The 27,188-nt window shown below is 49.7% G+C and overlaps 11 protein-coding genes across 11 annotated transcripts; 2 read left to right on the forward strand and 9 right to left on the reverse strand.

Annotated features, from left to right (window-relative positions):
• On the reverse strand, positions 1-1,686 carry TERG_04032 (uncharacterized protein). Its single transcript, XM_003234933.2, has one exon. It carries the CDS (start codon positions 1,328-1,330, stop codon positions 32-34), a length of 1,299 nt encoding a protein of 432 aa, XP_003234981.1. The 5' UTR covers positions 1,331-1,686; the 3' UTR covers positions 1-31.
• Positions 1,687-2,121: 435 nt separating this feature from the next.
• On the reverse strand, positions 2,122-3,227 carry TERG_04033 (60S ribosomal protein L2; the record flags this gene model as incomplete). The annotated part of the gene is made up of 4 exons (XM_003234934.1): positions 2,122-2,259; positions 2,316-2,401; positions 2,497-2,988; positions 3,179-3,227. The coding sequence occupies 4 exons, from the start codon at positions 3,225-3,227 to the stop codon at positions 2,122-2,124; spliced, it is 765 nt and encodes a 254-aa protein (XP_003234982.1).
• A 1,261-nt stretch (positions 3,228-4,488) lies between these two features.
• On the forward strand, positions 4,489-6,671 carry TERG_04034 (uncharacterized protein; the record flags this gene model as incomplete). The annotated part of the gene is made up of 5 exons (XM_003234935.1): positions 4,489-4,689; positions 4,834-5,003; positions 5,140-5,269; positions 5,339-5,707; positions 5,775-6,671. 5 exons carry the CDS (start codon positions 4,489-4,491, stop codon positions 6,669-6,671), a joined length of 1,767 nt encoding a protein of 588 aa, XP_003234983.1.
• Positions 6,672-7,078: 407 nt separating this feature from the next.
• Positions 7,079-7,767, reverse strand: TERG_04035 (uncharacterized protein; the record flags this gene model as incomplete). Its single annotated transcript, XM_003234936.2, has 2 exons — positions 7,079-7,234; positions 7,309-7,767. The coding sequence occupies 2 exons, from the start codon at positions 7,765-7,767 to the stop codon at positions 7,079-7,081; spliced, it is 615 nt and encodes a 204-aa protein (XP_003234984.2).
• Positions 7,768-7,929: 162 nt separating this feature from the next.
• On the forward strand, positions 7,930-9,380 carry TERG_04036 (uncharacterized protein; the record flags this gene model as incomplete). The annotated part of the gene is made up of 7 exons (XM_003234937.1): positions 7,930-7,981; positions 8,041-8,056; positions 8,132-8,285; positions 8,362-8,703; positions 8,779-9,116; positions 9,173-9,286; positions 9,347-9,380. 7 exons carry the CDS (start codon positions 7,930-7,932, stop codon positions 9,378-9,380), a joined length of 1,050 nt encoding a protein of 349 aa, XP_003234985.1.
• A 478-nt stretch (positions 9,381-9,858) lies between these two features.
• On the reverse strand, positions 9,859-12,749 carry TERG_04037 (uncharacterized protein; the record flags this gene model as incomplete). The annotated part of the gene is made up of 1 exon (XM_003234938.2): positions 9,859-12,749. The coding sequence occupies one exon, from the start codon at positions 12,747-12,749 to the stop codon at positions 10,323-10,325; it is 2,427 nt and encodes an 808-aa protein (XP_003234986.1). The 3' UTR covers positions 9,859-10,322.
• Positions 12,750-13,273: 524 nt separating this feature from the next.
• Positions 13,274-14,802, reverse strand: TERG_04038 (uncharacterized protein; the record flags this gene model as incomplete). Its single annotated transcript, XM_003234939.1, has 4 exons — positions 13,274-14,083; positions 14,136-14,348; positions 14,413-14,658; positions 14,728-14,802. The coding sequence occupies 4 exons, from the start codon at positions 14,800-14,802 to the stop codon at positions 13,274-13,276; spliced, it is 1,344 nt and encodes a 447-aa protein (XP_003234987.1).
• A 1,024-nt stretch (positions 14,803-15,826) lies between these two features.
• TERG_04039 (uncharacterized protein) lies at positions 15,827-16,593 on the reverse strand (the record flags this gene model as incomplete). The annotated part of the gene is made up of 2 exons (XM_003234940.1): positions 15,827-16,233; positions 16,308-16,593. 2 exons carry the CDS (start codon positions 16,591-16,593, stop codon positions 15,827-15,829), a joined length of 693 nt encoding a protein of 230 aa, XP_003234988.1.
• Positions 16,594-17,195: 602 nt separating this feature from the next.
• On the reverse strand, positions 17,196-17,722 carry TERG_04040 (uncharacterized protein; the record flags this gene model as incomplete). The annotated part of the gene is made up of 3 exons (XM_003234941.1): positions 17,196-17,310; positions 17,386-17,475; positions 17,547-17,722. 3 exons carry the CDS (start codon positions 17,720-17,722, stop codon positions 17,196-17,198), a joined length of 381 nt encoding a protein of 126 aa, XP_003234989.1.
• An 896-nt stretch (positions 17,723-18,618) lies between these two features.
• Positions 18,619-21,375, reverse strand: TERG_04041 (uncharacterized protein; the record flags this gene model as incomplete). The annotated part of the gene is made up of 1 exon (XM_003234942.1): positions 18,619-21,375. One exon carries the CDS (start codon positions 21,373-21,375, stop codon positions 18,619-18,621), a length of 2,757 nt encoding a protein of 918 aa, XP_003234990.1.
• A 2,539-nt stretch (positions 21,376-23,914) lies between these two features.
• On the reverse strand, positions 23,915-25,810 carry TERG_04042 (serine/threonine protein kinase; the record flags this gene model as incomplete). Its single annotated transcript, XM_003234943.1, has 1 exon — positions 23,915-25,810. The coding sequence occupies one exon, from the start codon at positions 25,808-25,810 to the stop codon at positions 23,915-23,917; it is 1,896 nt and encodes a 631-aa protein (XP_003234991.1).
• Between the last annotated feature and the right edge of the window lie 1,378 nt (positions 25,811-27,188).

Consider the following 27,188-nt stretch of genomic DNA (forward strand, 5'->3'; position numbering starts at 1 on the left):
TTGATGCTGCTTACGACCTGGCACAAGAAGTCTAGACTTGTTGTAGTCTGGCGGGGAGCAGGACCTGACTGTCCAGCCAGTCGGTGTCCTCGAACAGCAAGGGGGGCCAGGAGCCGGTAAGACTAGTGTAGGAGTCGAACATCAGAGGTGAGTCAGTGGGCGAGATGGACTGCTGGGAATACAGGGAAGGGACAGATGTAGGGCTGGGAGTTGGGTGGGCGAAGGTGTCGGGCGGACTGTGGCCGGTAGTGGTGTTGGTGCTGCTATTTGTGGTGGTGGGAGGGTTCATGGGGGAGAAGTCGATGGGTTCGGCCATGTACTGGGCGAAGTTGATGTTCGACGTTGAGTTGGGGTCGAGAGTCAGCATGGACTGGATGTTGTTGAGTGAGTTTGGGTCAAACGAGTGTGACGCCGTTGTCTGCGGCATACAGATACCACTACCTCCTCCGACGGCAGGCGACGACGAGGTGGTGACAGAAGCAGCGGCAGCAGTGGAGGCAGGTGTGGAAGTTGGTGGACGAGAGAAGTTTATATGTTGCTGGTGGTGGTGATGATGGTGTTGTTGTTGTTGTTGTTGTTGCTGCTGCTGTTGTTGCTGTTGTTGTTGTCTTGGATCCGATGCTGCAGCTAACATGAGATCGAATTCGTTCCAGTTGATCGGACCCACGGCCTGCGGATCACTATATCCTTGCCCTATTATCTGATCGATGTCACAGTCGCCAAGAGGGGGAGTCTGGACCTGTGGCTCCAACGAGGATGCATTATTATTATTACTGTCCTGCACGGGGCTGCTCATGCCAACCAGGGGAGCCAGATGAGGTGGCGGCCAACATATCCTCGCATTGATACCGCTGGGCACCATAACTTTACCCAACGACTTCCGCTCCATCAGCTCCCGTGCAAACTTGCCTGGCGTCACCCCGACGACCTTCTTGAAGACGCGGTGGAAGTGGCTGGGGGTCAGACCGGCCTCGCCAGACAAATCTGACAGGGTTGGCCGCTGCTTGTCTCCGCCGGCCAGAGCAGCCAGCGTCATGGTCTCGCACGCCCGCTGGGCCAGCCTGATGTGCGGATCGGTAGGCGCGCGCACGTCTTCGGGCTTACACCGCTTACAAGGGCGGTATCCCGCCTTCTCGGCCAGGAGAGGCGTGTCGTAAAACTCGACGTTGGCACGGCGGGCGAGACGGGCAGGGCAGCGGGGGCGACAATAGATCTTGGTCGTCCGCACCCCGTACACAAACCCGGTGGCAGCGGCGTCCCGGTTGACGATTGCGCGCCATCTGGCAGAGGTCGAGGCGTAGGCCGACTTGTTGTCTGTTTCCGCCGTCATGATGATGGTAGGACTACCAGGGAAGGACCGAGAACCGTCGGGATGGATTGGGTGTTGTTCGAGCGGTGGGAAGACCAAGGAGAGGCAGGGAGGCCAGGCGGATAGGGACTAAGCTCTACGGTGGGAGGAGCAAGGAGCGAGGATCGAGATATGGGAAGGGGTCGATGTTCTATAAGGCCCGTCCTGCGTCTATATCCATCACTTGCTGTGTGTCTCAGCGGTCTCGGTCTCCTCTGTCTGTCTGTCTCTGTACGGAGTATATATCTTGCGTCTCTTCACGTGTCTTCTCTGTGGCTCTTCGTATAATCTTCAGGCGTCTCTGCGAATATCGTCTCGTATACCGTGTCTCCTATCCTGCACTGCTAAGACTGCCAATGTGCGGTGCCTGCGAGACGGTTATATAGCTCTTCGCTCTTTCGGGCGCGAGTGACGGAAGAGAGCGCAGGGCAAGGGCGCGGTCCCGTGATTGGCCAGTTTGGGAGCAAGACGGGGACGCTAGGCCGCTTCAGGTGTCGCCTGCTGCACGTGACGCGCAAAAACACGTGATGATGTCATGGTCATGTGATGACGAGGGCGCCAAGGCCAGTGAGGGTGCAAAGGCCGGCAGTAAGGATAAGGGGGATGGATAGAAGGTACAGAAGGGATAGAAGGCTGATACTGCATTAACGGAGGGCTAAGAAGGATTAAAGGAGGCGGAAGAAGTAAAGAAGACTACGGTGAAGTGATTTATTTTATTCTTCCGTACATCATTATGAGAAAAAAAAAGACCCACGCCCATCCCATTAGTACTTCTAGTCCTTGGTCTTCTGGGTTCCGCGCAGCAGACCGGTCCGGCGGGCAGCGATAAGACCGGCTTTCTGTCCCTGTACGGCATATCGGGAGATGGTCGAAGCCTTGCCAATATGCTGGTGGTTACCACCACCGTGGGGCTGCAGGGAGTTAGCACGGCAGACATGATACGTTTCTGTAGGGCTGTTGCACTTACATGGTCGACGGGGTTCATGGCAACACCACGAGTCTTGGGCCACGAGTTGCGCTTGGCAGCGAACTTGTGCTTAGCACGAGAAGCCTCTGCACAGACAGGTTAGTACCAACTCACTCAACTCAATTCAGACGCTCATTAGAAAATAAAAAATAAATATATAAAAAAACGTGGGTAGACGTACTCAGAAGAGGCTTGTCTGTACGGCCACCACCGGCAACAATTCCAACCATTCCTCTGACTCTGCTGCTGACGACCTTCTTGGCGCCACTGGGCATCTTGATGCGTGTCTTGCCCTCCTCGGGGTTGTGTCCGATGACAGTAACGTAGTTTCCAGACGTCCTGCCGAGCGCACCTCTATCGCCGACCTTCTCCTCCACGTTCGTCACAACGGTACCTTCGGGCACGGAGCCGAGTGGAAGGACGTTTCCGATGTTGAGAGAAGCGTGCTTGCCTGAGTAGACGAACTGGCCGGTGTACATGCCCTCATTGGCAATGAAGGTCTCGGTGACCTCCTTGTACTTGTATGGATGGCGGAAAGAGACCTGGGCCAGGGGAGCGCCTCGGCCGCTGTCGTGGACGATCTTCTTCACGACACCGCGAATGTAGCCATGGCGTTCAGCGTAGTCGAGGGTTCGGAACTGGGCTGGGGCCTTGTTGAGACGGGTGCGAGCCGCTATTCACACAGTCAACTTATTAGCATGCATTCTTCTTTTTCTCCCTGCGTTTTACTTCCTCGCTGCTCGACAATTCGCCCTGCGCCTTTCGTGCGTCTGCGGTCCGTCGAATTCCGTCGCCTTTCTCCCGCTTCGGCAAGCAAAGAAGGGGAAAAAAAAATACTCAATGGATGTTGGAGGTCAACGTACTGAAGATAGATCCACGACCCTTCCTCTGATTGCGGATCACGCGACCCATGATTACTGCAGAGACGGTTAGCAGCTGTCTTCTCGGTGCTGGGTCTGCTCAGTGAGTCTCCGGCAGCAGCGTCAAGGAAGCGAGGCGGTGGTCGTACCTTATCGCGAAGTTGTCGGCTTGATCGTGGAAAAGTTGGAGTTCGAGATGCAAAAAATGTTCGCGGCTTGTGTGGTTGCTTTCTCTGTGGGAGTCGCTAAGCTAGCCGCTTTCGTCCTGCTGACTAAGCTCAACCGCAACCTCCACCTTCCGACTTCTTTTTCAACGTCAACAAAACAACGTCAGAGACATCGACGGCAACAGGACGGCAGGACGGCAGGACAGGATAACAGCGACGGCGATGATGATGATGGCGTGGCGAAAGCGAGACGATGTGTCTAGACGATGAAGATCTCAGACAGACAAGACATCTCATGGCGATATGACCTAACTGCCAAGTACAGGGAGTGTGACTCAATCGCCACCGAGTTATGAGGACAAGTCCGCCCGAGATGTTGGAGTCCAGCCATATCCTTCATCCCGGATAATCGCCTCCTACACGGTGTTATCGGCCTCCGATACGGCGTCTTGATAGATTTAACCCATATACTGGCATTTACTACGTTCGAAGGCATATATACTCCTTTTGGCTATTCTCGTTCAAGCGTACATCTTCCAGACTTTGATATTTACTACGCTACCTTTCTGGCGCTGCCTTTTGTTCTTGACTTTTGGCTGGAAGCGACTGCTGTCCTCTGTGTTGATCCGCCGTGAATAGGACATAGATGTGAATAGAACTTTTTGGTGATTAGCTGGACTCAACTCGGACTCTTTCACTGCTCAGCAGGACATGTTACCTATATAAAGTTTAGAAGAACAGAAAGAGCCCCCTTTTTTTGCTTCATCCTGTTCAATCATTTCCTCTCCGTCTACGTTGGCTGTTTCGCTCTCATCTACAACCATCTCATCCTCTACAACTACAGCTACGAAGAACCAATCTATCTATCTATCCTACAGCTTCAGATCAAACTGCACGCGCCAAGTCGACTCAGGCTGATAATACGTTAAGCAAACGACTCGAGGCTGAAGCTTTTTTCCTGCTTACCTACGACCAAAAAGCTAACTAGCTGCCTGGCTGGCTGCATCTTATTTTATCTTATCTCCAAAGGCGTGCTACCCTCCATCAAATACTTCTTTGGACCCCAACAACCAAAAACCCTACCACCTCCTCCGCCGCCATCTGCACCAGCGTCGCCAGCCCTCGATTCTGCGCGCAGGTTTCGCCATGTCGGATTCCGACTCTTCTTCGTCCTTATCCTCGGTCGTCTCGACGGCCGACGAGTCTATCGCGGAATCCGTCAACCGCAGCGCGGGAATCACCAAATATTTCAAAAAGGCAGAGAAGCCAGCTCCCGCACCACCATCCCCCAAACGACCCCCGTCACCTCCCCATGAATACGTTCTAGCTGATAATCCTAATATTGCCGTGAGTAAAATTATCTTGTTTCCTTTTCCCTCTTTGCTTGTGCGGTGGTTGCATCGTTTCTACATATCGTTGAGGCAAGAGCGTGACGCGCCTGCTTATAGTGCTTTGACGCGAAAACTAATAGCTAACACTTCTGTTCTCTAGTTCCTGGTGATGTTCCGCTCGAGATTCACAGATGTGTTTCCCAAGTCGCTGCCGCATTACGGACCGCAAGATATTGAAAAGGGTGTTGTTGAGCCTACGCCTGGCGACCAGGTTGAGCGCCTTCTTTGTGCTCTGCTTAGTCTTGTACTTAACCGGAAGAAAGACGTCGAGTACGATCTCCCTTATACCGTTTTTACAACACCACGATTCCCAGTTTGTGCATCGGTGTGATGCGCGAGGTCTGGTTATATTGAAGTGCGCTGTTTAAATTGCATCTTGCTAATTCGGCTGTCTGGTCTCGTTTAGGAGAGGTCACTATCAACGCGCCCTTGAGGAAGCTATACAAACTCATCAGTCGCAATGGCCAAAGGCATGGCAAGAGAAGAGTCCTTTTGCGAATGGAGGTGGTTATATGACAATGACTCCAGAGGAAAGGGTAAGTGACATACAAATGGAGACTGCATACCATTCTATATCCAGCTCTAGGCCAACATGCCCTTTCTAGATCCAATTGCTTTCGACATTGGCCCTTTGGGCCCTCTCCTCCTCCGATTCTGTCCAGGCGAAACTCAAAGAATCCTACAAACAGTCCAGACACGATGGGGACAAGAACCAACCGCTGTCCGTTCAGCCTTGGGGATCAGATACCCTTAAAAGGCGATACTGGCTCATAGAAGGCTTAGATGACACACACTTCCGACTCTACAGAGAAAGCAACCCAGCTTTGAAGACAAACACCTGGTGGAGTGTAGCTGGCACAATACCTGAATTACGAAGTGTCGCTGAGTCGCTAGCAACGGAGAAGTCCCGTGCGTCTCGAGAGCTCAGTCAGAAAATACTCAACAGCATCCCACGATTTGAGAACTCAGAAGAGGTAAGCTGCAGCCTTGACGGAACTCCGTTACTCTCTATATAGTGCCAACTTCTAATCTCCACTTTAGAAACGCAAACGACGGGACTACCGAATCGCGCGGAAAGCTGCATTCGCCCGTCCTGAACCCGGCTTCTCTCTTTACGAGGGTCGAACTCGTGGAAAGAGAATCAAGTACACATTCTCTGACGACGATGATTTCTCATCGGGCGCCTTCCCGTCTAGAAGATCTACTCGTAATCAATCACGCGCTTCATCACCTCCGGAAAATGCTGGCCCTACTTTCACCGCCTCTGGCCGCCAGGTCAAGTCCAGAGTAGGTGGCATTTACGGCCAGACCGTCCTTGGCAAAAGGTCTCACGAAGCTACTGACGACGAGCCGTCGAACAACCCTGCTGGCGGGGGGAACGGTATGGAATACGGCAGGTCACGCAGAAGCAGGCGTGGCCTTCAAAGTAATGGCTGGGACGGCCTAACGCCCAGCGACGAAGATAATAATACAGAAGGCGACGACGAGGCCTCGAGCGGTAATGACTGGGATGAAGACGCTGCTGACGACGAAGACGAGGATGAGGCTGGGCTAAGCGATGCAGACTCCTTCACAGCGGATCTCCAGCTGGATAGAAACAGAAGTTTGATTGTTAAACTGAAATATGGCAAAGGGAATGCAGCTAAGACACCCCAGCCAGAGCCCGCGCTGCTTGAACCATTAAAGGAAGAACTGCTGCACAATGGCAACCCGCCTACAAGCACATCTACAGTGATCCCTATAAATGGCCATATCTTGAACACTACTAGTGAACCCGCAAAGGAACCCGCAAAGGAGCCTCGTATAGCTATTGAGGTGCCACTCAAGCCAGAAGTCCCAAATGACGCCCCTCCCCTTAAGCAGGAGACTTATACCCCTACTATTCCCGAAAAGCAAGAGCCTCAAGTCCAACCACCTACATATAACGGACTTGTCTAATACTAGGCATGTGTGCTCTGTTACAGCATCATATCTTGTTTAACCTAAACCTCTCGCCTGGCTAATACGCTTATTATGAGTAATTTACTAGGTGGTATTCATGTCCAAATAACTGTTACTTACTACCCATATGAAAGGAAGAAAGACAGGATAACCTAGTCACTCTTACTAACTCATTCTGCTATACTCTTCCATGCGGATGGCGTCTTCCTTATTGATATTATGCATAACATTACGCTTAATCATCTGTGCTTGTCTGTTGTCTATATAAAAGAACATTGCGTTGGCTTCCAATGCAGCAGCATATAAGCAAATATGTGTGTATCATATGGTATCCCAAGCCAGGTAACGCCTAACATCCCATAATTCCATTGCTAAAAACAATTCCAGATTCTGCTAGCCTTCAGTCATATCTCTGCCATCCTCCAGTTTGTCAATTTGAACCATAGCTGGCGTAGACTTAGGCCTGTTGCTCTTCCACTAGCCCGAGCTCCGCGGGTCCAGTGCCGCCATCCGGCCATCGCAAGTGTGACAAAAGCGCCTTGTAGAAGAGGTAATAGAATCTACGGAGTAAACCAGTAGGGCATAAGTCAACGTATGTCTCCGAATGACAAGATCCGTAAACCTGCATTCATACCTGATCTCTCAGTGTGATCCAAGCAACATGCTGCCAGCTCGAAGCCTTTGAGATGCTCGCAAGATAGCTCTGTTGGAATCGCAGGTCTGGTATAGGAGGTAGCTGCGGACGCCCTAGTCTCCTTTCTTTGATTTCTCGCTCCGGATTCACGACATCCGTAGAGATGCTCGCAGTGTCTGAGTCGACCCCGTCAAGGCCGTCGAGATGGTGTTGAGTCCCCGGTCCAAACCCGTGAGACCGCTGGCCGTATATCGATGCAGCTTGGATGTTATCCGCTATCCGCGCCGCGGCGTCGTCCATTGTGTCTTTCGGGCTCGTTATATCGGCGCTCCGGTGCTCGTCGACGTAGAACCTAGCAAGCCGTCCGTCTGTCTGTTCGGCGTTGTTGTTGCTATCGACGTACACACCTAGCGAACTTGCGTCGGAGTTTCTGCTGGCGGTTTTTGGCGTGTTTGCCATGTTTGCTTTTTCTTCCTTCAGCCTTTCCGCAATAACACTAAGAAAAACACTAAATCCAATTCTCCTCGTCCCCCACTATATATAACACCTGAGAGACATCCCGCCGAACAGTTAATTCTCCGACTTGATCTCAAGACAAACCACAGTCCGACTCTCTTCACGATGGCTGATGCTCAGGGTTACGCGCTTCTCTGCCTCGAGAACCCCCTCTTGGGTTTGTCTGCCTCTCAATTGTGCCCGTGGAGTCGCTGCTAACAAGTAATTCTTTTCTAGATATCCAGGGAGAGGGGTACGTGCATCCGCAAAGCATGAGGCTCCTTTTGTGATTATTTCCTCCTTGTTGACTGATGAATCCTCTTGGTAGAGACCAATCGACTCTCGATAAGTATGAGGTCAAGGCAAACGATGCCATTCTCGCCGAGGAGAAGCATATGGGCCTTTATGAGGACTTGATGCAGAACCACAACGCAAAGCTCATCCCTGGAGGAGCTGCTCAGAACACTGCTCGTGGAGCTCAGGTATGAATACCTACTGGATTTACAGACGCCCAGACAGTCTCTAAATGGCATTGTAAAGCTGACTCTTGTGTTATAGTATATTCTCCCAGAGAACTCTGTCCTCTACATCGGCTGCGTTGGCAAGGACAAGTATGCCGATATCCTCCGAGAGTCCTGTGCAAAGGCCGGTCTCCGAGTTGAATACCGTGTGGATGATGTTCAGCCCACCGGTCGATGTGGTGTCATCATCACTGGCCACAACAGATGTTTGGTTACCCATTTGGCTGCTGCCAATGAGTACAAGCTTGATCACCTCAAGCAGCCACAGGTCTGGGACCTCGTTGAGAAGGCTCAGGTCTACTTCGTTGGTGGCTACCATTTGACCGTCTGTGTCCCAGCTATTCTCGCCCTTGCTGAGGAGGCTGCTTCCAAGAACAAGGTACTTATCTCTCTCCCTCGGACTCTTCCCGAAATGGGCAATGGAGAGAAACCATTGGACTAATATGAGAATCAGACCTTCATGCTCTCCCTTTCCGCTCCATTCATCCCAGCCTTTTTCAAGGATCAGCTCGCTCAGGTCCTCCCATACACCGACTTCATCGTTGGAAACGAGGCTGAGGCCCTCGCCTTCGCTAAGTCCCAGGAATGGGACACTGAGGACCTTTGTGAAATCGCCAAAAAGATGGCCAAGCTTCCAAAGACCAACAGCAAGCGTGCTAGAACTGTCATTGTCACTCACGGAACCGAGCCAACTATCTCTGCGGTCTCCAATGCTGCTGGTGAAGTCACCGTTACCCAGACCCCTATCCGCAAGATTCTCAAGGAGGAAATCTGCGACACTAACGGAGCCGGGTAAGTTGCGGTTCTATTTCTCCATTGAGATTATATTTAGCTAACATTCCAAAAAGTGATGCATTCGCTGGCGGATTCTGTGCCGGTGTCGTTCAAGGAAAGTCTGTTCCAGAGTGTGTTGAGATGGGACACTGGCTCGCCAACTTGAGCATCCGGGAATTAGGCCCATCGTAAGTTGACTGCCCCAAAAATATCTGTGGATTTGATCGTCTACTAACAAATGCAAAAAGTTACCCGTTCCCAAAGCAAACCTTCACCCAATAGACTAATCACCCACTTTGCATCTGTCGAGGCTCAACCCTGTGCACCGAAACAAACGGGTATCAGGCTTCTTTTAGAAAAGAATAGTGTAATTTCATAGCTGGGTACTACTAACTCGGATCAACTCCCTCCATTTGCTCCTGTCACAAGCAAATTTAACCATACCCTACATCCTTTCAACTAAATACCTACCAACCATCCACACGACTCAACAGCTACGAGATAGAGCTTAACTAGACCCCTTAATAGGGGTAGGATCAGGTTTTGAAGACAAGCTGATGGCAATTTCGATGACATTGTTTATGAAAGAGAAAAACGTAGAATAAGAATTAGTTACAGATACGTTTTCAACAACGAATGAAAATATACATGAGATCAGTTGACTTCGTTACGCGTGCATGTGCTCGTCATTGAAATTGAAAGCAATATTTGATCGCAACATGGCAGAAATTTTTTTTTTTTTTTTTTTTTTTTTTTTTTTTTTGTGTTCGAGAAATAAAGGGCACGACAGTGATATCTAGATGTTAAACGTTGGGAACATCACTAGGGAAGGAAGAGAGAAATGGCTTTCCGAGTCCATTTATTTCCCAGTTCAAGCTCGTTTCGAGGCTTCTGTCAACTGGCCATCGATGTAGAGTAATCATCTATGGGGGATAATAAAGGGCGACACCTACGCGAAGCAGGAGCATTCCCTGGTCCCTGTCGAGGATATATTCTTTCCGACGATTCAAATACCAACTAAGTAGTTTCATGCAAATTTGACCACGGACCACTCTCTCGGAAGAGAAATAATATGCAAAGCCAACAATCGTGGATAGGCGTTTGTCTGATGCTTCCGGCAACCAAGAGGCGTATTGCAAGTGCATTACAGGTCAAGCCGAGTGGAAATAGTATTTCAATATAGCTGTGTGGCCGCAAAGAGAGCGAGCCAGACTGTACGAGTTATCATCCTCCTTGACCGCTTGGTGGCGATTGCTCGCCAATAACCCCAGCATAGTGCAACATCGAACCACGGTTTTCTCCATATGGAATATTGTTGAAATACGAAGGCGAATTGTACGGCTGGTGTGGTTGATATTGGCCAAAGGCGGTGATGGGCTCCGATGGTTGAGCACCTAAGGAAGTTCCGCCAGCATAACTCGTTGCATGACCGAGACGTGGGGTCTGCATGTACGGTAGGCTGCTAGGGAACTCGTCCACGAAGCAGGAGAGAAAGGAGCTAGAGAAGAGAGTGCTATTATTACAACCAGATGACAGTACCTGGGGAGCAGTGCAAGATATAGCAGTAGAGGGACGGCTGGTTGGAGACATTGCTTCACCCGGCTGCGGAGCAAACGCAGTCTTCATTATACTTGGAAGTGGTGGTCCTGGGGAATAAGACTGGAAATGAGAAGGGCCCTGGGCTCCTGAGCCACCATTTTCGAACCCTTGATGGGCAAGGCTTCGGCGGTGATTCAAATTGACAGAGGCATAGTATGATGATGCGTTATCACCATCAACTAAACTCTCGGCTGGTTCCGACTCGACTAGATTATCGACCATCCGATGCATCGAGGCTGATCCTGAGATGGATGCGCCGTCCTCCAAAGCACTCGAAGAAGTTGCTGGTTTCTGTATTTCATCTAGGTCAATGCTAGTGGAAGTAAGAGTATGACCATGTCCACGAGTCTGGCTACGAGTGTCCAGGAATTGAGGAAGACCTTCTTCCTTGTAAACGAATAGTCTTGCATCCTCTTTATTCACCATGACGATAGGGATTCTCTCATTACGCTCGAGGTCAAGGCCATCAATCACAAACTGTCGGATTCGAAATAGCATCTCTTTATTGTTTAAAGCTGCAGCTGCAGTTTCACCATACTGTTTTCTAGGTTTCGTTGCTCCGGGAGGCCCGTAACGTCGCATGGTATTAGGATGTGCAAAGGGTTTGAACCCAAGGGTATTCTCGTCTTCTTCAAGGAGGTAGTGAACATCAGGTAGGTTGATAACGTCAAAGGTGGAGGTAAGGACAGTCAAAGTATTGGCATAACTCTTCCAGAGCTCCTGAATCTGTATACACAGTGGAGTGTCCTTACTTTCAGGGGCAGATACCAATACTGGGCTATTAACAAGTAACCAACTGCTATAGTGTCGCAAAGCCGGAAGGATTGAGTAGGCAACTGAGGTCACTTTATCCGCAGAGCATTCAAGCTCGGCTAGGAAAACCTGGAGAAGAGTGAAAAAGAATATCACATTCAGCCTCCGCAAAAATACTTGCGCGTTAGTATCCTTTGCATGAATTTCCGAGGCAATATTAATAAGGGCGAATTTCTCTAAAAGGGGGCGCTCGAGAATATTCTCTTTTAAATCAACGGTAACCAGGTGCATTATCTCATTCTCACGTTCTTCGTGTTCGGGAGAATCCCCCTGATAGCATTGGGCATGCAAGAATAAGAAGGAACTGACCAGCACTGCTTGGGGGTCATTTGTTGATGTTGATGTTGATGGCTGCGCCTTACCCGCTAGAATATTCTTGAATTCTTTTGTCAGATTTTTATGGGCGTTAGGGTGAGGCTCTTGTGCCGAAATGGCTCGATACAAATAATATACAGCATCTAGATGCTGTTCTTCCGCAAGAGCAATGACGGCAAATTGATTAAATGGATTTCCAGAATTCGGATTTACCAGCGAGGCCATTGAGTAGTTCTTTGTAGCGCGCTCCCAATTCTTCTTCTGCTGGTCCACAAGCTCGGTTTGATAGTAACGTCCAAGGTCTCCAAGCCTAATAAGTGTAGCATGACATGAGGTGAGTACCACACGCCTCAGTAGGGAATCCAGGGTAGAGTCCCGGGACTCCTCCTTTTCGAACACGTACCCCTTTCTTCTCGCAACTTCTTCGAATTGCGGGATATTATAGGCCTTGAAATCCTCTAATAGGTGGTGGATATACTTCTCGTAGAACTCCTGGCTGGACTTGATGAACTTAGAGTATCGGTTAATAAGTTTGCGCTTCTCAACTGGCCGCTTTTTGCCCTTTTTCTCATCTTCTTGGATATTTGATAGCCACTTTCGAAACCGGCCGTTGATCTCAAGATGCGCATCCCAAAGGCCACCCTCGAGTTTTATCGCGTCCATCGGATTGCGAATGTCCACTCCATCGGGACATCCAACAGCTCCACCATCGTTATGATAGTGTCTGGAACCTCCTCTCCCTTCAGTGAAGATCTGAAAAACAGAGACCTGGCCGGAAACTCGGGTTTCTGCCAATAGCCGCTCGACTTCAGCAAATGTCGGCTCCTTTTCCTTCAAGGCGCAAGTCAGCGCCGCCCTGCACCGTTCAAAGGTTTCCTCTGCGTTCAAATGACCGGCTCCATTGTGAATCACCGATGTGGCCATCCTTCAGCCGCCTCGGTTGGACAGAACAAGAGCAACGTGGAGTCAGGTTACCCCAGGTCGTTAGGCCGTCGAATTCGGGACGGCTTTAATCCCGCGCAATGCGTTTCGGAGGGGACGGAGGACGTATGATCTGGAATAGCGATGGTGATAGCACCCACAGACGTTTGCCTGCTAGAAATCCATCTGAGATCGCAGATGTCCTGGGCTACTTGGCCACAGACTCGCCAGTCCGTGATACCAAATAGTGAAGGAGAGTTAAAAAGATTCCTTCCGACCTCGAAAATGCGACCACCTTTTTGGTGACTATTTTGTTCACGTGATGCGGCCTGGGAGCCATAATTTGGCGGATTGATAAGCTGTTGATATCAGCTAGCTCTTGCTCTATATATTGACCTCTAGTATGGTTTTTTTACAGCTCAGAATAAGACAGAATCAGTATTTATGTATGTAGGAGATATATAGTGTGGTCGATATATGCTTTATAGATAAAGAGCCGTGTCTCAAATAGCTATAAAAGTACACCCTTACAAACGTCCCTTGAGAGCGCCAAACCCATTGGCATTCAGTAACCTATCCGCCTCGGCCTTTTGTGCCTTGATCTTGGCCATGGTGGAATCCTTCCTTTGCTTATTCTCACGCTTGCCCATCTGCTGGAGATGAACTTCGTCTGGGCCATCAGCAATCCTTAGAGTGCGGATGTTTGCCCACATGCTGGCAAGTGGTGTATCCTGACACACTCCCATAGCGCCGTGAGCCTGCACGGCACGGTCGATGACCGTGAGGGCTACCTGAGGTGCAAACACCTTTGCCTCAGCAATCTCCTTGAGTGCAGCCTTTGCATCAGCGCTGTCAATGCGAGCTGCAGCATTGAGAACGATCAAACGAGCAGAGTCAATCTCAAGGCGCGATCTGGCAATCCATTCAAGGATGACGCCGTGAGAAGAGAGCGGGGTGCCAAATGGCTTCTTATTTTCATCATTGGCACGAGCAATCATCCACTCTAGAGCTCGTTCCGCTGCGCCTAGTGCACGCATAGCGTGATGGATACGTCCTGGTCCCAGACGGCCTTGGATGATTTCGAAACCACGGCCTTCTCCTAGGATAATGTTGGATACAGGCACCCGGACATCCTTGAAAGAAACCTGTCCATGGCCGTGAGGGGCATCATCAAAGCCGTAGACATGCAACATTCTATGGATGGTGACACCGGGGGTTCCGGCAGGAACTAGGACAACGGATTGCTGTTTGTACGGATCTGGGTTGTTGGGGTCAGTTTTGCCCATGACAAGGTACAGTTTGCACCTTGGATCACCAACACCCGAAGACCACCATTTCTATAGCAGAATTAGCTTATACAGATTTGCATACACAGGGCTGGTTGCCTACCTCTCCGTTAAGGACATATTCGTTACCCTCGCGGCGGATATTAAGTCTAATATTTGTGGCATCGCTTGATGCAATATCTGGCTCGGTCATCAGGAAACCGGAGCGTATCTTTCCTTCCAACAGAGGATCTAGCCATTCTCTCTTTTGGGCCTCGTTTCCATACTTGGCCAAAACCTCCATGTTACCAGTATCAGGAGCAGCATTGTTTGTAGCCTAGACAGAAAAATTTAAGTTAGATATCTTCATCTCATGAAAACATAACGCGGTATTGCCGTACCTCACTGGCAACTCGGCTCTTTCCGAGCAGCTCTGCCATCAATCCATACTCAACGTTGCTGAAGCCAGCACCCTCCTTGAAGTGATTCTTCGGCAAGAACATATTCCATAGGCCAAGTTTCTTCGCTTTAGCCTTGAGCTCCTCTATGACAGGGGGGTGCTTGGTGAATCTGGCCTGGCCTTCGCCTAGCTGAGCCTGGAAGAGGGTGTCTCTCGGGATACATTCTTTCTCGACGAATTCTTCAACCTGAAGTTCCACGCAAGTTAGCGATATGGCTTGATAGTGGTGTTATAAAATACTCAGAAGGACTCTTACGATATCCAGGGTCTTTCTGGCGCGCTCGCTAACGAACGGCTGGATGAGAGAAGGAATTCTGGTGGAGGCCGCCATTGTACAACTGGTCCTCAATATGATAAAATCAATTAGCCAAAAGTGGGTTGCTAGAGATATGGACTTGCAACCTGGTCAAAGAAGTCCTTAGAATGAGTTCCTTATGTATAAACGAACGAGAGAGGTGGTACGAGGAGAAGTGCAGCTCAAGCTCGGTCCCCGGGTCGATGCTCGTTTTCCTATAAACAGGTTGAGCGGAGTTGCCGATGGAGCTCTACACGAGCCGAGGCTTAATTTTCAGCGCGACAGGGGGGGAACATCAGGAGAGCATTCAGGGAGCTGCATAATACATATTCCATCGCACGATATCGGGCGTTAAATCGATTATTTTCTACAACCATACTGCAAGGCAGTTCTTACAATAGCGGTCCAATTTCTGTATAGTATAACTATTAACTCCAGGCGGACAGGATGGGCTTTAGGCCTTAACCTCGGGTTCGGCTACTTGAATTGAGAAAATATATTATGGCTTTCTAACGGTTATGGCAAGGACAAAAAAGCCCGTTTCTTTTAAGGTTGAGCTAAAGGGGCGATTTGATAGCAGATAGCTCGGCTGGGCCTCAGGAGTTGGGACTTTTGTCGTGGCGTTGCAGATTTGATGCCTCGAGGACCCTAGCTTTAGGCTTTGTCAAAATGTACGAATAACTGGTAGGACAGGTGATACCCGGAATGAGCACCAAATGCGAAAATGCAGATTGTATGTTGGCGGCGAAGATGGATTGAGCTGAAGTGTCTCTCGTGAACCTGAATTTTGAGATTCCTTTAGATCGGTCGACGGTTATACTCTGGCAGCCACACGCAGCGTTAGACAGCAGACGTCAAGTCACCCCGAATTTCCACTGCATAAAAATTGTCGATTTGTTATCTAATCCAGACAAGGAATGACTGGTTAAGGGCTGGCGTCCTCGTATGGCCTCGAATTTGTCTGGGAGTCGGTGAAACGGTAGTTGTGCAGGATATAAATAAATGAAGGTGACCCGAAGGAGTTGGAGAAAAAAAATTATTAGCGCTCAAATTGAACACTCTATAAGACTCCCTTTGTACTAATAACTTCCCCTTCCTTCCCAGCAACCTTGGAAGTGGCATCTCTAATAGCCACAGCCAAAGCTTTGAAGGCAGCTTCAGCACGGTGGTGGTCGTTTTCACCCTTAAGCACGTCAACATGCAGAGTAACACCCGCCGTATGAGCAAAACTCTGTAGACCATGGGGAATCATTTGGCTAGTGAGATTGCCAATCTTTGCATCCTTGAAGTCAAATACGCCGACAAAGAAAGGGCGAGATGAAATGTCAATGACAGCCCGTGCGAGTGCTTCATCTAGCGGAGCATAGGCGCTGCCAAACCGCTTAATACCCTTTCGATCACCCAGAGCTGTTGACAGAGCCTCTCCAAGAGCAAGGAAGGTATCTTCGGTAGTGTGATGATCATCAACTAGCGATACCGTCAGCATTCAGCAGAGTAAGAGTAGCCAACAAGTACACCGGCTCAATTACGAATTTACTCACTAGCTAAGTCACCAACGGTGCGAATTCGTAGACTCCATCCGCCGTGCTTTGCCAACGCATGAAGCATATGGTCTAGAAACCCAACTCCAGTCCATATCCAGATGTGCTGCGTTGCGGAAGATTGACAAGCATGGTGCTCTTCCTTTTGGTTGGGGATGCTCGATGACTCGAAGGCTTTGTGGCTATCGGGTAGGACATCAAGTGGTCCGCCATCTATGCACAGCGATATCTGTGTCTTGGTCTCCTTCGTGAACCTCTCCACATACGAGCTGCGTAGGGCTGCCATGATGACTCTTAAGATCGGTATTATTCGAGCTAAATCAACCACTTAAACAATTAGCCGGCTAAATATATGCCAAGCCGTTAGGAATGATCTAAGTATGCTCTTCCCCCAGTCAAACTGTGGCAACCAAAAATCCTAGCGCTGCAAGGGCTGCTTGAGGCCGTCGAGCTCTTCGTGCTTTTTTCCCGCTCCTTTTATGCGAAAGTCGGAGATCCATCGCGGGCTGAATTCGATATACACGTGATTGATTATTAAGCAATACGAGCCAATGAAAGACGCTGGAAATCAAATTTGGCTCTGAGACACAGAATGGAGTAGAAGAGGATACTATATTTATGACCAAGTACGGTTATACGATATGGATGATGCAGGATACATTGAAAATATTTCTTTCATAAAATACCCGTGGAATCGGAGAAATATATCGTTCTGAAGCAATGATCGGTTCATCTAAAACAGGCATAACAAAACATAACCAGAAATGAAAAGGCAACAACATCACAAGAAGGCATAAGGGTACTCGGGGAACTAATAATACAATGAAATCATAAACGGGCACGGCAGGTCGTAATAAAGGTAGGAGAAAGGCAGCCCCATCATCAAACTTAGGCAGGTCCACTATCTCCAGTGCCGTCACCGTCAACTGCATTCTCACTGCTCATCTTATCGTAGGATTTCTTCCCGAGAGCCTTAGCAAAAAGCATCTGTGGCCGTCCAGCACTACCAAGTGAATAAGCGTTAGTACCTATATTATTGCCAGAGTCGTCCATGGAACTGTTATAGCCGTATACTTACTTCTTGAACTTCTTTCCCTTCAGGTTGCTCAGCTTCTTGGTGCATGGACTCATGATTCCATCTGATGGGGAGATGAAATGACCAGATTGTCTAGCATGGAAATTAGTATGGGGCTGGGATACAACAACATTTTGGCTCGGAGAACACCGGGGAATACTTACTGTGAGTCACCTTCCATCTTCTCCTTGAGCACTTGTCTGTGGTATTCCATGGATTTCGTCGTAGCAGCTTTCAAGTCTGCCTCGCAATCCTCGGTTGATGTGTTCTGCATGGTAAGATGGGTGTTTGTAGGCCGGTCAGAAAGTGGTTGCTTGGATGGGCTAGTGATGGATGCCATGATGACAGTTTGTTGATTTTGATTTCTCAAGCAGTGCGGGTATAGAGTAATATCGAGTATTCTCGGGTCGAAGGAACTGCGTGTAGAGTGTGGATGTACGGTTTGAAGAGCGAGATTGTTTATTTCTGGAAAGGCGCTGGCTTTATATCGTATCGTATCCGTCAGCAATCATGTACCGTGTGTGATCTTCTTTGTTTACATCCACGGGAAGCGAAAAAAGGGTTTTCCACTTCGCTCTCCCCTCAAATCAAAAGTATGCTAAATGGCAACGGAGCAGGGAAGGGCAGTGTAGTAGTTTATTTTCGCATGGAACCCGTGGAACCCTGATCAACTTTGCAGGGGGAAGACAGAAAGCCATCGACCTGCTTACTTGCTCTATATACTGACCTTTATTGAATTTCCTTGCTTTTTTTCGATGGATAGTTCGACAAATATGCAAGTAATGCTTTGTTTAACTTGTTCTGGACTGAGTATGACGGTGGGCGGATTCGTCTGCCCTTCTTTGAGATTTTTGATGTTGACGTCTGAGGAAAAGGTTGATAAACGATAGTTTCCATAGCAACAGCCTTAAAAGCTGACTCAGCATGGACACGTCAAGACATAAAAGTCTAAACCAGGTCAATATCAGGGGGCGCTCAGGGGGTTCTTGATGTAGATGTTCAAAGAAGTGGAACGACGGACGATATTATGCCATTAAAACGATGTACGCTATGCTATCAAATAAGGATAAAAGTATGATACATGCTCTCTTCTTGAAGAATAAAAAGGGATACATAAAATACAATCGCCTGTGCTTCCAACGGTATAGATGGTAGATGTCATGAATATCAGAATTGAAGAAAATAAAAGATGATTCCATCAATCATTGTGCATGGTATAATATAATCGACAATATGTTAAGTGAAAGAGTCCCCTTCCGCCTGTTCAGCGTCCGATTCGAACTCGTGTTTCACTTCCACACTCTTTATAGGGCGTTTTCTCAGGCTAAGCTCCGGATCGCTCATAGTCGCGGGACTGCCGGTCGCGGACGCAGCGAGACCACTTCGCGGCTCAAGAGAGAAACGCAATTTTCGAGTTCGCTCTGGCGTCGTGGTCCTGGAAGTTGGAGTAGGCGGTGAATAGGTAAAGGTAGGATTTCCGACTTCATAATCTGTTTGTTCTGAGAGACTGCGGTGGTGTCGTGAGTGGTTGTGATGCAGGTGGTCATCGTCTGCTTCACTTCTGCTCAGTATCGACGACCCCATCCTGCTCATGGGCGGTGGGCTAGGGCTGGCAGATGGCGCTGGTGAGCCGTAGGTGACTGAAGAAGAGCGAAAGCTGCGCGTGCGAGTGACGATATTACGTGGAAATTCCAAGTACGGTGTGCCCGAGCTGCGGGAGAATAGCACCAGGCCGAAACAAACCAGGACGAAGATGCTTTGGATGACGGCAACTCGTTTTTGAAACACGAGTTCATCTGCAAGAACACCGAGTTGGCTAGCAACCGAATACACCTCTCGATGGTACTGTTGGCGCTGCTGCTCGAATTCTATAAAGACAGAGTGCCAGAGATGGTCATATTGTTGACGGAACTCCTTCAATTCCTGCAGAACGGTAGAGTTAAGGTTCTCTAAAAAGGTAGATGTTTTTGCCAGTTGGCGTTTCTCGACCTTGTTGAAGGCATCGCGGAGGATGCGGGATTGCTCCTCGATATAAAGAAGTGAAAGCGTGGAGTTTGACTCCAGCATTTGCAGCCGTTTGTTGACTGATTTAAAGAAGGATTCTTGGGTGGATGGGTTGGGTGGTGGTGAGGCAGGAGAAGGGGAGTATGTCGCTGAGTTCATCCTCGTTGGCTCTGTATGTGACCCATTGGCGGCGATAGATGAACCCGTAGAACTACGGCGAGTCTCTTCTCTGTCAGAAGCCGTGGGTGTACGAGTGGAAGAGACTGAACGTATCTGCTCCGGGGTATTGGTAGAGGTGATGGAGCCGCTGGCAGGAGCAGCAGTCTCGTCTTTCACCCTAGTAGTCGTCACAGGCTGACTTGCAATATGAGCAGCGCGTTCCTGGATGGCACACATCTTACTGGATACCAGCCCGAGTAAGATGCTCTCTGTCTCGTTTCTCTCCACAAAACATCTAAGCTCGTCCAGTTCACGATCAGATAGATTCGAGAGCGGAACCATTTGGTCATTAATAACCACCTCAGGAATGGAAACATCTGGATGCACAACTACATCGGCCTCTTTCTGCTCCAGCTGCTGTTGCTGTTCCTCTTGTTGCCGCTGCTGTTCCGCTTCTTCCTGTGCATTCGCATCCTCCTCTTCATCCGCCCTCGCAGCTTCACCATCATTCTTATACTCTTCCATCATGGTCGTTCCATGCACCCTGACCAAGCTGACTGGACAATAGAACTCATTTCCGTAATGGGACAAGAAGTCAATCTTCAAGTACCTAGCCCATATAAGCGGATTCTCCACCGCAAAGGCCTGCACCTGTCTAGCATTAGCAGCCTCGTAAGTGCCCAACACTCGCCATTTGTCAGCCTTGATCGGATACCGGTCAGAAACACTGACTCTAAACGATCGAAAGATGGAGCTAAAGAATTCATAGTTGGCCAACACCACTGTGTCAACGAGAATATCATCACATAACTCCATAATGAGAAATTTATCCTTGGCCCTGCACTCGTTCAGCATATAGCTGTCTTTGTTCTCGTTAAGCACGGCTGAAGAACCAGTGCATTGGGGGTTTGTTTTGAGGACTGTAGCGGCACAGTCGAAAGATGCATAGTTGAAGCGTTCCTTGCACGTTGTTCCTGCATGTTTCCGTCGACCAATCCCCTTGCGCGGCACATTCTCTGCATCCTGGCCGTCAAGCTCGAAGATCGGCTGGGAAGGATGCTTGTCTTCCTTGCCCCCGACAACAGCACCACCGGGGGCAGTGACAGAATCTATATTATCAGGTGAGGCCTTTCCGCCATCTTTCCTCTCCCATGAAGCAACGCCAGATTCGTCGGTGGAAAAACCACCGAATTCAAGGTCGATTTCCGACTCTTCTCCCAGACCATCTAGCGGATCGTTCATCTGCGGTGACCGCGTATGTCGTCTTCTAGCTTGTTGTCCTTTATCCTGCCGATGTCTCCTCATGGTCTCAGCCGATTGTCCTGCTTTCGCAAGATTCTGATTCTTCCATTCTTCAAAGGAGAGGAAGTTTGAATTATCTAGCGGAGACTCCACGTCTGCATCGTCTCCGTTACCACTACTCCCGCTCTCTTTCGATATTGAAGAATCAGATGAAGCAGTGTCTGGAACCGGAACCGTGACTGAACCTGATGTATCCTTCGATTCGGCATATATACCACTCGCAGACCTAGTTGTAGACGGCCCCTCTCCTCCCGTTGTTGCAGACGCTGCTGCTGGTGCTGATGCTGCGGCATTCCACCGAGTCTCCAGACATATCGGATACCGAATATATTCTGCTCCCAAGTCATTGCTCACATGCGCCTGGCAGATGGTATTCGATTTATCCACGGCCATCAACCGCGATGAATCCACTGATTCCGCCGCCGCAGGGCCAGGAGCAGAACACACTGCCAAAAACGTCAGGAAAGCCGACGTTATTCGGTCCGTACGCAGATGCTTGAGCCCATGTGGCGAAAGATGTCCATCCATCGCGTCGTGTGGTGTGGTGTGCAAGGTATGAGGACAGTCCTGCTCTCCTCTAGACAACTTTGCGAAATCGAGGGAATGTAACGTAGATTCGTATATGTGTACCGAGAGATAAATGAGTGCGTATGTTTTCGCTTCCGCTTCCTGCCTGAATTTCTATCAATCATGCCTGGTAGTAAGAGACCGCCAGTTCGGCCGTTTGTTAGCTGCATCTGTCCAGCGCACGCTGCTCCGTCATCCCGCATATACGTACAGACATGGCTCACGTCAACCCACCGACACCATCGTGTTCACCATTAACTTGTCCGGTTCGCGGGTCGAGGTGGCGGTAGCAGTGGCAGCTCACGCATGCGCATGACAGCCAGATGTACAGGGAGGTGCTCAGCAAAGGGAGGAAAAATTTCCTTTTGACCCCTGTGCCGTGCCTGTGCCGGGCCGTCTAGGTTGATCTGGTGGCCATAGACGGAAGGCGGAGTTGGTCGTGCGTTTCCCGTGCTAGCTACTGGGTTGAGCTCGAACTGGACTGAACTGTCGGTGTGCGAAAAGAAAATATATCGACGGGATAGAGCAACTGAGGGAGTGGCCTGCGTGCGGTGATTAACTGGTTGACGTCGGCGTAGTCATGCATATCTGGCCTGATGCCCTCGTCGGTTGGGTTGGCGGGCGAAAGTGAAAAAGAAAAATTAAGCTTGCCTGGAGCCGCGGTTGCTAATTATAGGACGCCGAACCGTGGCTGGTGCTGGCATTGACATTTACATCTACTGAAGCTACGACAGAACTACTACTTTGACTACAAAGAGCGAGACGAGGAGAGACAAAGATATCCAGCCATGGAAAGGTCTTTCATTCAATCAGTCAGTCAATCAATCAATTTTATTTTATCGGCCTTCCCATCCATCAAATCCATCCATCCAAACCGACCATCCAAACCAGCCAAAGGCAAAGCACCAACCAAAGTAAACTGAACCATCCGGATATTCGCCAAAGAATTAACACAAAAAACACCACGTCCTATCCTCATCTTGCTTCCCAACAGATCTAAGATAGATAGTACATTCGCTTCGCCACCTTCATCTTCCTCTTTCTTTTCTTTTCTTTTTCCGTAGAACAGAATGTAGAACAGAGACGGAAATTAAACGGGGTAGAATAGGAAATGGAAATAGAACGATTTTGTCGTGCTGGCAGGAAAAGGGGTAAGGTAGTAGGGTAGTTGTTGTTGTTTTTCTTTTCGGGTGGATGATACTAGCGGTGCATGTTCGTATGGACGTTGGTATGAATGTAAGGACAGATGGATAAGGAAGGACGAATAAAAATATAAAAAGACCAAGGATTAAAAAGAACCAAAGGTAGTGAAAGTTAGATTTTTTTGTTCTCTTTCTTTCTTTTCCATGGATTGCTTGCTTTCAACAACCTTCTGCAAAGCAAAAGCCTAGTTATGTTCCCTTCCACTCCTTCCTGCCTCCCCCACTACATTCCTCCAAAGCGAAGGATGGCAGAGGGGAAAAGGGAGAAGTGGCTGCCGGTACAAAGTCGAATGCACCGACACGAACCTTCGTCTTTTTCTTTCTCACATGTAGAGAGCGGTGTGGGTGTGGGGTATGAGGGTGGGTACAAACACAGAAGCTCGCTGTGAAAGCAGACCCGGGTGAAGGACCATCATATCCCCTCTCAAGATGACTTGCGTCGAGGGCCTGAGTTATGATAGAATAAAAGGAGTAATGAAAAAAGTAAAGGAAAAATAGTAGCGATGTGCAAAGTGATGTGTTCGTGGATGGACAAGAGTTGAGAGAAACAAATTATATAGTGTAAAAGGTATGAGTGGTCTGCAAGAAGAACTGGGATGGGAGAAGAACAGAAGATGTTTGTCAACAAACGCCGCAAGAAAAAACGTAGTAGTGGTATATCCCCCCTTTCGAGAAAAAAGAAAACAAAGTCTTTCAATGTTCAACACCGCTTCGAAAGGGGAGTTTGTTGCTCCGCCGGGCCGACCCAAATTCTGTTGGTAACAATAACAAGGCAAGTTATATAGTAGAGGTTGATTGTTGGTGGCGATGGTCCCAAGTTAAGTTCTGTTCCGCCCATGTGGAGTTCCGGCTGGGCGGACGGTGATCGCCGTGTATGTTTCGGTCCTGCGACGCCCAGGTTGGGGAAAAATGGGGGTATTTCAAAGGGTCGAGAGGGAATATCAAACGCACCGCAGCGAAGTCGACAGGGTAAATAGGTAACAGGTAATAAGAGATGCAGACCAGACTGTTGAGTTATGGATGTAAAAGCGCATAAGGTTGAAAATAGAGCTGAGAAGGTGGTAAAATTAGACAACAAAGGCTCGCTAAAAACTCCGATAGGATCCCCAATATAAAAGAAACAGAAGTGTAAAATATATTATTCAGGCTGTAGAATTGAAGTGTCGTTGCGTCATCTTGAGGGGGATGGGGCGTCAGGTATATAAGTGATTGAAGTGGAGAGTATATTTGCTTGTCGTGAGATGGAAAAAACCAAGGGAGATAAGGGAAGCAACTAGGGCTTTCCAGGAGGAGGGAGACTACGGGTGTAGATCCTGCCACCCGCCGACAAAGTCGAATTCATCATCAATGGCCGCCGGGGAGTAGATGGGGATGTGGGGGTAATGCTGGCTTCTCTTTGGTTTGATCGTCTGGTCCTTGTCGCGACGCCAATCCTTGCTGAGCATATAGGGCTGGATGATGGGCTGTTGCTGGTGACCGTTATGGCCACGGCTGTCCTTTGACTGGAACTTCTTCTTGGTCCAGGTGCCGTGGTCGTACTGTGGTTCCTTGCGCCAGCTGGGAGCCTTGGACTTGGGGGTCGAAGCAGCACGGTAATCCTTTTCAGGCGTGTGGTTCATGCGCTTCTTGCCAAGGGCAGCCCATTTGTCCAGGATGGTGTTTTTGGAGGGCGAGTGACGACCCTGAGGGACAGGGGTGTTGCTGCCATCTCTAAGAACACTGCGTGGCTTGGATGGTGTGACAGGGGTAGCGGCAATGTTCTTCTTCTTCTCGTCCTTGACGATTGGAATTGGCTGAACATTGAGCATGGACGATGGCTCCTCGATTTCAGACAGGCCAAGACCGGCAATGTCTGGGGTGTTGCTCTCCTTGCTCCAGGTACGGGAGTTCTGGGCCTGGCGGTTGCGCAGACGGGCCTCCTCGAGCTCGGACTCCTCCTCATCCCAAAGGTCACTCCAGCTCTTGGACACTTGGTCAGAGCTGCCCTTGCCAAACACAAGGGACATGGATGGAATGGGGCGAGCTGCCGAGGTGGGCAGAGACTCGCTGATGGGAGCTGGGCGAGGAGCGTTGCGTAAGGCGGATTGGCGCTTGATCGATTTGAAGGAGGCACCCAAGCTTGAATCCAGAGTGGAACCAATGGATGGCGAAATGGCGTGAGTCGAGTACCATGAAGTACCATCCACCTCCGATGCCGGGAAGAGATCCTCGCTGTAGCTCTCAGTGTCTGGGATGACGGAGAGGCGACGACCACCTTGCTGCTGAGGGGAGACCTGGAGAGCCTTTGCCCATGGGAAGGATTCTCCCTGGTTGACCTGCGGCGTCTGGATGGACGGGGTGCGTAGAGGCTCACGGTAAGCACTAGCAGCAACGACGTCACGATCCTCGGTGCAGAAGTCATCGAGAGACTCTTCATCGGTGGTGAAAGTGACGGCACGTATGATGGCCTCTCTCATACCGGCAAGCGATCTCTTCTCTGGGTTGAGTGCGATGGAGTGTCTGAGCACCTCAAAGGTATCCTGAGACATGTTCGGGAAGACGTCAAAGAGCGACTGTCGGTCACGGGAGTAGTCTGCGAAGAGGATATCCGACTCCGTCGGGGTGACAAAGGGGTTCTTTGCAAAGAGGATGTTGAGCAGACAGATACCGATGGACCAAATGTCAGCTTTGGCAGGGGAGTAGCCGGCCGCGGTGGGCTCGTACTGCTCTGGAGCCATGTAGCGGTCGCTACCGACACATGCCTCAAAGGACCAGGGGCTGCTCGTGGCCAGCCCAAAGTCACCAAGCTTCATGGAGCCATCCTGGCAGAGGAAGATGTTCTCTGGCTTGATGTCTCTGTGGTAGAGACCCTTGGAGTGCATGAACTCGACGCCGTCGATGAGCTGGAGCATGAAGTCACGTACGTGTTCAGTCTCAAGTGGCCCACGGCTGTTGCGGATAGCCTCGTACAAGTCACCCATGGAGCAGTACTCGAGGACCAGGAAAATGTGGGACTGGGTCTCGAAGCTGCTGACGAGGTTGACGAGGTTTGGGTGCTGTCCGAGTTTCATGTGGCACTGCATCTCCTCTGAGCGGTCGTCGACAGAGAGAGGAGAGGACGGGTCCGCAGACGAGGGCTTGGTCAGGCACTTGATGGCTACCTGCTCCCCCGGTGAGGGTGTCGTTTGCAAGGAAGACCATGCCAAAGGATCCATGGTTAAGCGGAGCAACTGTCTGGAAACGTCCGTCGAGGAGTTTCCCCTGGATAAACTTGTCCCGCAAGCAATCCATGATAAGTAGCTGGACTTTGTGGAAAGGGGAAACCCGACGGAAAGGAGAGCCAAAGAAGCGCTGGTCCTATGACCGAACAAACGCAGGCAAAGCAAAGCAAAGAAGGAAAGAAAAAAAGGCAAGAAGGAAAGAAAGAACAAGAGTGGTGTGTTGTCGTTGATCAGGCTGTCATATAAATGTTGATTTGAGAAGATGGACCGTGAAAAAAGATTGGAAAAAGGTCAAAGAAACACAAGGAAATCGGTTCGCCGTCCGCGAGAAAAAAGCTGAGATTGCACCCAAGGCACCTCGTTTGGTTGATGCTGGTTGAACGAAGAAAGAAAAAAGAGAGCTGGTAGAGATCGTTATGACTGCATTTGAGCGTTGTGTCCGAGGTAAGAAAACGAAAGCTGTTCGTTTACCGTCGGTGTAAATGAGTCTGTTGGTAATGGGTTTTTTTTGTTGCCAAAATGATAGCCAGGTAAGGAAAAGTAACTGAAAGATGCCGGTAATGAAAAGTCGAAAAGAATGAAGAAAAGAATTGAACGCTTCGTTGCAAGGTCGTGAGCTGAGAGGGAAAGACGAGAAGAAGACGGAGGAAGTGGAGGGAGGGCGAGACGAGTATTATCGCTTGAATAGAGTGACTATGAGACCAAGACGTGCCTGCAGAGGGGTCGAAGATGAGGTCAAGATGAGGGTCACGTTTGAGATAGAGGAGTCAAAGTCGTGGAGCAGGCTCGGCCTTGATGACGAGTCACAAAATTCAGCGATAATAGACGGCAGCTTCCCCCAGAGTCGATCAACGTGGCAGGCAGTTTGACTTGTACGATCGAGAGAGCAGCGGGCAGCGAGAGCTTGTCAAGGTGGTCAGAACAAAGCTATCAGAGCTGTCTGTCAGAGCAACTGGGTTCTCGAGAGTGGTTTTGTTGGAGCGGTCCCCCGAGATGTTGCGAGTTGGCGAGTTGAAGTAGCAGTCAGTCTCCTGCGATAGATGACTTGACGGTTGACTCAGAGCCGGCGAGAGACGGTCATGCTATGTGAGTGGCGAGCAAGCAGACGCTAGTCGTAGTCTTTATCGGTATTCGACTGTCTCAAGTGCACTCTTGTAGTCGTGGCGGTGGTTGGTCGAGGTGAGTCAACGTCAGTCAACGGTAGCAGCTGTGACTCGAGTGTTGCTAGTAGCAGGAGTCCAAGAGGCGAGGTCGAGGTTGAGACGAGAGAGGAAGAGAGTCGGCGGGAGAGTCGGCGGTAAGTGATGATGGCGGTGACGGCGGGCGAAGAGAAGAGATGAAGTCGAGGGTGAAGGCGAAGGTGAAGGTCGAA

Source organism: Trichophyton rubrum (genome assembly GCF_000151425.1).
Source record: "Trichophyton rubrum CBS 118892 genomic scaffold supercont2.4, whole genome shotgun sequence".
In the NCBI taxonomy this organism is placed as follows: domain Eukaryota; kingdom Fungi; phylum Ascomycota; class Eurotiomycetes; order Onygenales; family Arthrodermataceae; genus Trichophyton; species Trichophyton rubrum.